General features: G+C 49.2%; 1 protein-coding gene across 1 annotated transcript in view; it reads right to left on the bottom strand.

Moving 5' to 3' along the window:
• The window catches only part of TDRD12 (tudor domain containing 12), a 67,063-nt gene that overhangs the window by 1,931 nt on the left and 53,562 nt on the right, over positions 1–11,570 (bottom strand). The window contains exons 25-33 of the mRNA XM_045796158.2: positions 9,264–9,451; positions 8,288–8,498; positions 6,985–7,077; positions 4,896–5,068; positions 1,962–2,071; positions 651–711; positions 449–562; positions 212–365; positions 61–127 (exon numbers count right to left, since the gene is read on the bottom strand). Coding sequence (XP_045652114.2) covers positions 61–127; positions 212–365; positions 449–562; positions 651–711; positions 1,962–2,071; positions 4,896–5,068; positions 6,985–7,077; positions 8,288–8,498; positions 9,264–9,451 — 1,171 coding nt within the window. The remainder of the gene's footprint in view (positions 1–60; positions 128–211; positions 366–448; positions 563–650; positions 712–1,961; positions 2,072–4,895; positions 5,069–6,984; positions 7,078–8,287; positions 8,499–9,263; positions 9,452–11,570) is intronic.

The raw sequence follows: 11,570 nt of genomic DNA, 5'->3' as shown, positions 1-11,570 counted from the left end.
TCCTCAAACCATGGCCTTCAGACCTGCAACTCCCCAGGAAGTGGGCGCACCCCCTCTTACCCTGGGGGAACTGGCTGTCCTCTTCCTTTTCTTCCCAGTGATCGAAATCAAAAGCCACATTAGGATTCTGTTCAACAGAACAGGTGACATTAAATGACAAAGTCAGTCACGCTCAGGGCACTGAGACCAGGCATGGTTCATTTCCACTCACCCTCTGTTTGAGCAAGCTGCACCAAGGTCCCCTGGTCTCTTTTGCAAGAGTGATTACAGGTTCCTCGTTCACGATCGTGCATTTGCAGGCGTCTTTTACGATGTTGGCCTGCAGCTCCATATCGGCCAAGTACAACTTCTCTCCCACCCAGCCACTAGGGGTACAGAAAGAAAGGCCAGTCTTTTAACATGTTAGAAGTGATTTCGACTACACTCTACAAGACATACGTGAACCTACCTGAAAATGACTCTATCTCGGAAATATTTACATTTGTAATCTTCTACGTTCCTTATTCTTATCTTCAGTATGACCACATCATCTTTTTGGAACCACTTTATCTGTGGGTGGAAGCTAAGAGAGAAGACGATGGCTGACAAGGGCACACAATTCACTCACTGAGGGGTAAGGGAAGTAGACCCCGGCCGTGGGTGGGACGTACCTTTTCAGAGGCTCTGTGGTTCTGTGAAGGGAAGAATCACTCGGGTTTTCAGGTAAAGTTTCTGGGCAGAAAGTCAAACGTTCCAATAAGTTATTTGTACGTAACCATACACTCCACGTACTTACCTGTGCTTTCTCACACTTCATGTAACTTTTAGCCAAGGAACTACTGACAAAGGTATCAATTTCCGAGTATCCACTTGCAAAGAATAATTAGATAAAAATAAAATGCACCACACTTAGAATTAATAAAAACAGGCTCTAACAAATACTATAATTAAACAATCAGGTAAGTAAAGTCACTCTGACACGGGAGGCATTACTGCTGGTGGCCACCTTAACCCGCGAGGCCCAGGGATGCGCACCAGAGGGGAAGGCATCTGGTCGCCAATCTACGCAAAGAACCAGTGCTGAACACGGCACTTCCCAAAACAATGCCATTTGAACTTCTCGGTCTAAAACCCTTGAATCTTCCATCTGAGGATTTGGGCAAGAATGTTCACAGCATCTCTAATCCTAGTCAAAAACTGAAAACAGCCTCAGTGCCTATCAACAGGTGAACAGAGAATAACTTGTGGTATATTCGTATCACAGAATACCGCTCAGCAGTAAGAAGGTAGCACCGCTCCTTGTAATCACCTGGCTGAGTCTCACAGACAAACGCCGGGCGACAGCGGCCACCGGAGCGCCCACTCTATGCTTCTAATTCAGCAGAGCTGACGGCAATGGACACTAGGACAGCGGCTCCTGGGAAGGGTTTCAGGTGGGAAAGATGTGAGAGGGAGATTCCTGGGGCTCTGAAAACGTTCAACCACCTCATCCGGGTGCGGTCAGTGGACAGAGACACACACGTAAAGAATTCTGATGAGCTGTGTGTACTTCCCTGGATGAACATTACACCTCCATTAACAAAAAGGGAAAAGCTATGAAAAAAACACTGGAAGCAGAATTGTCAAAAATAGGAAGTTAGCTAATACCAGTTTATGTCACCTTCTATAGAATTCCTCTAAAAGTGGAAAGCCTCAACACTGGAAAACTTCCAAGCTTTCATGATTTTCAGTGAGTCTTGTTTTTTTTTTAAAGATTTTTTTAAAAATTCATTTGAGAGACACAGAGCAAGCCAGCAAGCAAGCACGGCGGGGGGAGGGGCAGAGGGAGAGGCGGAAGCAGACTCCCTGCTGAGCAGGGAGCCCAACAGTGGTTTCATCCCAGGACCCCAGGATCATGACCTGAGCTGAAGGCAGACGCTTAGCCGACTGAGCCCCCCCCCCCACCCGATGCCCCTAAGTGAGCCATGTATTAAATCACCAACCATGCTTCTGGTTTTCTGGCTTTGTCTTGGAGTCCGCACCTCTTTCTGAGCCTCTGTCCTGTGGCCGTGGGCTCTGCAGACGAGCAGCATCTTCTGCTGGAGAAGGCGCGCTGGATGGAAGAGGTGAAGGTTAACTTGGAGTCGGACAGACAGCAAACTCTGGCTCTCCATGGGGCCATCCCAGCAAGAAGAGGAAGACAGGCCCCAACAGACCACCAGGCACTCACCACACCCTCAGACCTGCCCAGGGGTCAGGACTCATTCCTGGATGCGGGCAGGGCCGCCAGCTCTGCTCCCTGCTGCGGCCCCTGTGCAAGGCCAGAGTACATTATCGATACATACTGGCAGATAAGTGCATTAACTCATTAACCAAAAAAGTTCCCTTTCAAATCATTTGAGAATAACCAGCCCTGCTACCCATTTCAAAATGAATAAAAGGGTAGGAAGTAAAAGCATCCTGCGCCCCTGCCCTAGTCCCTCAGCTCCTCCTCCCCGAGACACCCCCTTACCAGTGTGGGGCTACTTCTAGAAACGATCTTTGCATAAACAAGCATATAATGCCATCTGCATCTAAAACACACATACACACTGTTTAAACACCTGGGAACCTACTCCATTCACTTTTCTGCCCCTTTGATTATACTTAGAGACAGATTACTCTGTATCAGTACACAGAGGGCTGCCTCATTCTTTAAAAATGTTAATTTTTTTTTTTTTTGAGCAGATAACCACTTTCATGTGGTTCAATGTTTTGAAATAAATGAAAAGGTCTTACACAGCAAATATCTCTCATCCCTGTTCCCCTGCCTCCCAACTGCCTTCCTCATAGGTGACAATCTAATTCATTTTTTGTGTATCCTTTTAGAGATAATTCCAGCCTGAAGGAGCAAGCCCATATATATACGTGCACGCATGTGTGCACATGTGCACACACACAACTATGGCATGGGGGGTGTGCGTGTGTGTCTCCAAAGGGACTTCCGGTCGACACACATGAAGCCTGTGAGTGGCATCCCACAAATGGCGAAGGCAGCATCTTGTGTTCCAACCACCCAGGCAGAGACCCCTCCCCAGGCCTCATGCTCCCCACGGTGCAGCACCAGACCCTCCAACCCCCCCTCTTCCACCCCAGCTCTCGCTCCTTCACCAGACCCCCATCCACTGGGGTTCCATCCCTCCTTGTCACACACTTCCCGAATGGTGACTCTCCTCCACTCCCAGCAGACAAGTCTTCCCCAGCAGCTTTCCTGAGCTCCAGGCTTATGCTTTCCATAATCTTTACACTTGACGTGTCTCAAACCAACTTGAGATCTCTTCCTCCCCAACCAGCACTGTGACACCATCCACCATGCCAATACCAGCCCAGGGCTCAGAATTCTACAGTCACAACCCTGACGTCTGTCAGACCCCAAGTCCTATGGCTTCCAGATTTTTCACATCCCCAGGATCTGTCCTCTTTCCCAGCCTGCTGTAAGAATGGCACCCTTCTCGTTCTGATCCAGATTACCACCACAGCTTCCCGATCCAGCTCCTGAACGGAGTCTCTGCTGGGCAGCCGCCATCTGTACACCCTCATTCTCAGTCCTCTGCGCTCCTGCCTGTGTGTGAGCCCTCACGTGCGCCAGACTGCTGCACACATGCAAAACCGAGCGTGCCGAGGGCCGAGCGCAGGACGGAGCCGAGGCTCGGGTGCAGCTGCTGTGTCTCACAGAAGTGACCGAGCCTCGTGTTCATCGAATCTACTGAACTCTAATGACATCTTTGTCTTAAAAAAAAAAAATCTCATAATTAAGCATGGAGCGATTTTTGTTTCCTGGAAGTGTGTAGAAACAGACATGTCTCCTAATCCCACGGGCACCCAAATTCATTAAGATAAAAATTAACAACTTCAGGTTGAAGTATTTCAACCTTTGCAACATTCTTTGAAACTCTGCTGCGCTCATCAGTCACCAGGGGCCCCAGGCTGACGCCGTGGCCGGCTCGCCGCGCTCACTCCTCAGGCCTCCTGGCAGTGTCTGCCAAGCTCGGGGCTCCCTGCTCTGAGACACCCCCTCACCTACCATCTGGGTATCTGCCCTCCCCGGCCTCCTCCTACGCTGCCGCTGCTCCTTCTCAGGCTCCCCTCCAGGGTCCCCACAGCCACCCACCTCCCAACACTGGGCCCCCAGGACTCAGCCCTTGGACCTTGACACTCCTTTGGGCTCTCATCCAGGTCCCAGCTGTCAGGACCCAGGACCCGCCAACAAGTCTCCATGAGGCCAGACGCTCCCTACAAATACATTCCGAAAGCAGCGACTTCTTGCCACCTCCACAAAGCCGTCCCAGCCCAAGCCACCAGCACCCTGTCCTGAGCTCTTGGCACAGCCTTTGTCCCCCACCCCCAGCCTCTTCTCAACAGAGTAGCCAAGGATCTTTTGACTAAATCATTCCTCTGCTCAACACCTTCTCAGGGCTCCACCTCTTCAGAGTGGGAGCCCAATGCTTGCAAATGGCCACAGGGTCCAAACAAGATCTCACCCAGACGGCTCACCCCCACACCTACGGTTCTCCCCGCGTTTCCGCACTAGTCACGGCACCTTCCTTCCCGTTCCCAGAATCAAGGGATAACTGAGCCTGCTCTGTGACCACCCTGTGGGGATGCCGTGTACTTTTCCAGTGACTTCCATGGTCTCTCCTGTTTGGCTTGTGGAAGTGCCAACTGGGACAACCGAATCCGGAACACTACTGGGCACCAGCTCTAATTATGACTCCGCAATTCCGTACGTGCACCAAACACACAAAGGAGAACGTCGACAGTACTACCAAAGTGGTCCAGAGCGGGGGGAGTGTCTCCCATCGGCAGAACGGGTAAATAAATCGTAGTACAGTCTCTAAACTCCTGAGTTCTATTCCCACAGAACAGCACTTCCCAAAGGGAGACAAAAACCCACTTACAGGGCCTGGCTCAGGCTTTCAGCACCATGTAGCATTTTAGCTCCTTCGTGTAAAGTCCTGAGCTGTTCCACATGCTCGGAGTTGTCAATGCCCATTCCCGTCGACAAAATTTCAGTACGAACATTGTAATCAATAACGGACGTCTTCAAATTTGAAAGTTTTGTAATGTGCACCTTGAATCAAAGAAGAAGTCCATTTGCAGGAATCAGACTTTGAACTTTCAAATCAATGGGAAACGCTCTCGTGTGACCTCGCGATCGTGGGCCTCCCTCTGCAGCTTCCAGCTGATCTCATAACCGAGGGGACATGTGAGATTCTTCCAGAGCCCACTCCCACCCTGCAGAAGGACGATGAGGGCTGGGGTTGGGGGGACCCTGTAATGCTGGGACCACACACAAAGTTCCTAGATCTAACTTTTTACCTCTCTTAACAACAAGGACCCTAAGGCTCAGAGACGTCGATGCCCAGAAAGGGCCTACACCATGGCCCTAAATCCTGTGTTCTGGGCAGTTTCCTCCACTAGTTTCCTTCTGCAACCAAAAGATTCTCATCCTTCTTAACTTACACAAACTATGAGGTCCTGCAACTTTGCGATTCCTGCTGATGGGCGGTGCGGACCCAAGACTGGGCGTCCCTTTCACGGCTAGGGGAGGGGAGCCGGCTGCGACCAGCGGGAGCACCTTCCTAAGCCAACACCAGGGATGTGTTCCCATCTGGGTATGGCAGAAGAGCCTTTCTCCCCTCACACTGGAGGCTGAGCAGTCTAGGGGGAGAAGAAGCAAGTGGGGGGGGGGGGGTCTGTCTCTCCTCTACCATGCCATGGATGCCGCTACACGAGCTGTGGGAGCAGAATACCAGATTTCTTTTTCGCTTCATTTCCTTAGCTATTGTTCAAAAAAAATCTCTTAATAAAATTTCCATTTTTTTTTCTCTCCAGTAAAGAACCAGAATGCTATTATATAAACCAAGACCTCAAATCTTCATTTGACCTGCACTGGGAATCTTTACCTAATCCACTAAAAATCACTGTCTCCTCGGACCTCTGAAATCTTACACCCAAACTCCTCTTTGTAGGTGTTAAGGCTTTTCCATTCTCATAAAAATAACTTTCAGCAGAACAATTTTATGAACGGAATTCTTTTAAATGTTATAAACATACTGATTAAGATTTAAGTCCAACAGAGAACTTCAAATTGGAAAGCAGAGTTCTTGGGATGCGAGCAGTCAGAGGGCGGTGATGCCGGCATCAGAGGGGATGCGGGGAGGCCCCACGTACAGGTCCTGGTCTGATACTCAGTCCTGCCCACCCCTACGTCAGCTCTATGGGATAGGAGTTTCTGTTCATGGACAGAAGCCAAGTGTCCCACACAGGACCTAGCACATAGTGGGTGCTCAATAAATATTTGGTGAAGGAATGAGGCAGAAACTGTAAACGTAGTAAAACCTATCTTTGAAAGCCCAAGGCCTGGAGTCCTCGACGTGACCGATCCCACGTGGGGACCCCAGCCCTGACACGGGCCTTCCCCAGTGTTGTGGACAGAGGACTGTGACACCGATTTAGTGGTGGACAACCAATGCTTGAGAAAACATGGAACAGAACTGTATATATCAGAGACTGTCACATGTAGCGAGGAGAGTGTCATGAAGCTTGTTTCCTTTGTGTGAATGTTCGCTTGCAACGTTAAGGGATTCCCTTAAACAAAGAAATCTACAATTCGTGACCCAAATAACATCGAAAAAAACAACTCTCCCTAACACAAAGCCCCTCAAAGCCTCCACTTCCTTGAGGCAAACCATTATTCAAGCAACAAATTAGAATAATGTAATTTAAGGGGTCCATCCAAAAACAGATTTCTTTTAAGAAAACCACATACTCAGGGTGCCTGGGTGGCTCAGTTGGGTAAGTGTCTGCCTTTGGCTCAGGTCATGATCTCAGGGTCCTGAAATTGAGCCCCACATCAGGCTCCATGCTCAGCGGGAAGCCTGCTTCTCCCTCTGCCTGCCACTCCCCCTGCTTGTGTGCTCGTTCCCTCTCTGACAAATACATAAATAAATCTTTTTAAAAAAAGAAAGAAAACTGCATACTCACCATGGGATCGATCCACACAGTATTTCCTAAAGCCAGTATCACTTTGGCATCATGCAATTTTCCAATAATTTTATGATGAATGTACCTAGTAACCTAGGAAAAAAACCACTCAGGTAACTTCTCTGAAGCTTTTGGAAAATATCTTATTCTGTTTATGCTGTATAGTTTTGCAAAAAACGTTTCCATGCATTTTGCTTGAGCCTTACCCCCACCCAGTGAGGCAGGCACAGAGGCCATCGTGCCCCTGCATGGATGAGAGTAATTAACAGGGGAGCTAAGGAAGGAGAGAGGCAAATGGCACCCCTGGAACCCCCAAACTGCGTGCTCCCCATTGTGGCCACGTGTCCTCGCTCTCCTCTGGGAACGGTCAACAAGTCTGTCTTTGGAAGCTCATTGAGCCTGAAGAGACACGGAGCTGAGGGGCCCCGGGCTTCTGTGTACCATGTCCCCAGCACGTGGCTGCTGTTTTGTAGGCCCCCAGCAGACACGACACGTCTGAGCACTCTTTCAGGTCCATTTTCACTCCCATACAGCAGACAAGATTAGATTGCTTCCATCCCCCTTGAACCTTGCACAGTAATTTGAAAGAATATGCATGGGAGAAACTTCCCCCATTTCCGGAGGCCCCTCTTCAAGAAATACTTGTGGTTGATCATCTGGACAGACCAAAGGTTTTCTGAAGACAAGAGCCGTGACCTTCTTGCTAATGGCTACATCCCCAGAGCCCAATGATACCAGCCCGCAGTGGACAGTCAGTAAATACTCTGCAGAAGGAACAAGACCGCTACTTAATAAGGAGCATTTTTATCCAACCTCCAACAGCAGTGTTGTGTGTACGTCCTGTATTGTGAAATCACTCACCTGTTTATTCCCTGGACCATGTCTGACCTTGTTTATAACCCAAACTGTTTTTACTTTGCCAACCGTAATGGCTTATTTTGTGTCCTAGTAATCGGACTACATGAAATTTAACCTTCCTTTGAAGAATCAAGCGCATCCTTAGGAAGAAGACTCACTGCTCTGGTGATGAGCGGGACCACCTGTCTGGTCTGTGCCTGGCTGGTGAGGGCTGCCCGCCCCATCCTGGACAAGCTGACAGCCAGCTTATCTCATTGTGATGTGTGTCTTAAACCGATTATAAGACTGTGAGCGCTAACGATGATGACAGCCACCCGTACAAGGGTCTTCAACTATTCGGGAACATGAGGCATCTTACCCAAACTCAGTATTCTAAATTCAAATAAACCTCAGTTCTGTGTACATTCTGAAAGTCAGCAGAGTATAAAAAGCCCAAATAACTTACCTTTGGATTCCACTCAACTTCATTGTCAGCGGGTTTCGCCCTGCAAACAATGAACTCCACCGCCTGGGGGGGCAGAGTGTGGAAACCATCCGGCAGACGCAGCAGCTGGTCTCTCGTGACGAGTCCAGTCCGGCCTTCATCTATAAACTGTACAAGGATGCTATCCGGGCCCCACGTGTCTTCTTTTTGGCTCATCTCCAGTACCTTGACCCTAGAGAACAACCGTGGCTTCAGCGTAACACTGCGATCCCAAAGGAAAATCATCTTTGCCTCCACCTACTCATTAAATCTGAGAAGATTCCAAACTGCAAGGTTCTTTTCCATACTAGAAATAAAAATTAGCTCGAGCCATCAAGAACACTCAGAATGGCTTATTAATTCAAGTATACAGAAGCATTAAAAATGTGCAGTACTTCTGAAGAGAGCAAATCCCTTGATCAGACAACACAATGAAAATCCACCCAGTGAGGCGAAGTTCCCATGTTTCTCGACTGAGCGGAGCCAGGAATGGCACGGGAGGGGGTGGGCAGGCCCCTGAGGCTCACTGCCCAGGTCGGAACCCGGACCACGCTGCGTACTGAGCCGACGCTGCACAGCCTACGTCCTCTCGCCAGGGCTCAGCCTGCTCATCTGTAAGAGGGACCCACTTCCCGGGAATCACACGAGTGTGAAGTGAGGTGGAGGCGTCTACGTAGGCGGCACAGAGGGACGGCTCGGGAACCGTCAGTGTGTAAGCATGACACCATCTTCCGTGCTCTGCGCTCACGAGCCCAGGGTCCGACGAGTGAGTCTCAGGTGCAGAACCATGCCAGGCAGCTGGGGGGAGCACAACACCGCCACCACCCCTCCAGGGGGCAGCCAGGCTGCCTCCGCGCACACCGGGGCAGATGGACATGGGCGGAAATGGGGATTCGATACCACTGAAAGTTGCCTTCTGCTTCACGACTCTTAGAGGTGAAAGACATAGACCTTTTACCTGTGAAAAAGTGTTTTTTCTGCTAATCCATATAATCCAAGTTTCTCCACCTTTTCAACGGTCGTTTTATTGCTATTACCCTTAAAATACTCATTCATTTCAGCATTCAGAGTTGCGTAAAGATCCACTTGTTTATCAACGATTCGACCGAAGTAATGCGTTGCATTCAAAATATAGAAGGGTATTATCTGAAAAATAATCAGCAGACATATTGAGACAACAAACTCAATCTAAACCAAAAAGCTCTCTGCAGAAATCAGCCCCTGACCTAAGAGCCCAAAGCACTCCACCAGAGATGGAAACATGAACCAGGAAATTGGCCAACACACGAGACAGAACCTTCTCGTACCCACAGAGGACAGTGGTTTCCCTTTAAATCTAAGGGAAGACTTTTTGTTAATCTTATTATTAATATTATTATTATTACTGTAAATTTTATTTATTGGACAGAGAGAGACCCAGCGAGAGAGGGAACACAAGCAGGGGAAGTGGGAGAGAGGCAGGCTTCCCGCTGAGCAGGGAGCCCGATGCGGGGCTCGATCCCAGGACCCTGGGATCATGACCTGAGCTGAAGGCAGATGCTTAACGACTGAGCCACCCAGGCACCCCTGTTAATCTTATTATTTTAAAACTTCATTATAAATTACAAGTGTTTGTTTACTCCCTAACTGCACTTTAAAAAAATTGTTCTTCAATATCCCTGTCTTGAGCTCTTTCTGATCTTTGTTCCCATAACAAGCAGGATTTTATCGAGAACCTACTGTGCAGAAGGCGCTAGGCATACGAGATAAGCCACGTCCTACGGGAACCCCCTGCCCCGACCCACACGCGGACAGACGGGCCACGGCTAGCATGTGGTCAAGGAAGACAGGTCACAGTCAAGCGTACTCAGGGTGGTTGGTGTGCACGTGTGTTAGCAAGAGTATGGAGAAGGCGCTGCACACGTGGAACAGTCTGCATGAAGGCGGGGAGTGGTGAGCTGCCCCAGCAGAGGCCAGGGAAGAGGAGTCACTTGCTGGGAGGGCGGAGGGGACAGTGCTGACTGGTAGGCAAGCAGGCCAGGCGGCAGGGGTGAGGTCATCCGCTGAGATCAATCTCACCGGCTAACAGCCCCCAGCCCTCCTCTGTGGTGCCCCCGAAGCCCCCCTGCTTGCCATTCCCCCACTCTCACCGCGAACGAGCCCTGCCCTGTGCCACAAACATGCCACGCTAACTTCTACCTAAGGGACTCGTGGTTCCTCTCCCCAGAACAGTCTTCCCCAGGTCTTCTGTGGCTGGATCCTTACCCTTTGGCCCTCAGTGCAACTGACTCCTCAGAGACTGCCTCCCTGCCCGTAATCCCCAAAGGCCCCATGATACTTTGCTGCATTTCACCTTCTCCAGAGCACTTGTCACCATCTTTCCCACTCACCTGTCCCCAAAAAACCCAGATATGTGCCCCCAAAACCCCTGGTCCTGGGCACATGGGGACAGTCCCTTTCCAGCCACACCCTCCAGCCCCCTGTTTTGACTCCACTCTCACAACCAGTCCTGTACAAAACTAATTCACTCTGTTACAGTCACAGGATACAAAGTAAGGACACAAAAATCAACTGCATTTCTAAACAATCAGAAAATGAAGTTCAGGGGCGCCTGGGTGGCTCAGTCGTTAAGCGTCTGCCTTCGGCTCGGGTCATGGTCCCAGGGTCCTGGGATCAGGCCCTGTGTTGGGTTCCCTGCTCAGCGGGAAGCCTGCTTCTCCCTCTCCCACTCCCCTTGCTGGTGTTCCCTCTCTCGGTGTGTCTGTCTTTGTCCAACAAATAAATTAAAAATCTTAGAAAATTAAGTTCAAAGAAAAATAACATTAGCATCTAAAAACATGAAATGCTAGGAATAAAGTTAACACAGTAAGGACAAGATCAGTCTACTGAAAAGTATAACACATTGCTTAGAGAAATTAAAGGTGACCTAAATAAATGGAGTGACAGATATACCATGTTAATGGACAAGACTCAGTATTGTTAAAATGTCAATTCTTCCATAGTTGTCTACAGACTCAATGCAATGCCACTCAAAATCCCATCAGGCTTCTAAGTACAAACTAGCAAGCTGATTCTAAAATTTTCTATCGATATACAAAGGAATAGTCAGAAGGATACTGAAGAAGATAGGCAAATTGGAAGACGTCCCTACCAGTCTCCAGGATTACTTATAAAGCTACAGCAATCAAGCCAATGTGGTACCACATAAGGGTAGACAAAGAGACCAAGGAATAGAATGAAGAATTCACAAACATGGTCTCTTAATTTATGTCAAAGGTGCCAATGT

This window comes from Ursus americanus, chromosome 21, assembly GCF_024610735.1.
Source record: "Ursus americanus isolate L20-20 chromosome 21, mUrsAme1.1.p, whole genome shotgun sequence".
Classification (NCBI taxonomy): Eukaryota; Metazoa; Chordata; class Mammalia; order Carnivora; family Ursidae; genus Ursus; species Ursus americanus.
The sequence above is the reverse complement of the archived record's forward strand: the minus strand, read 5'-3'. Positions and strand labels throughout refer to the sequence as shown.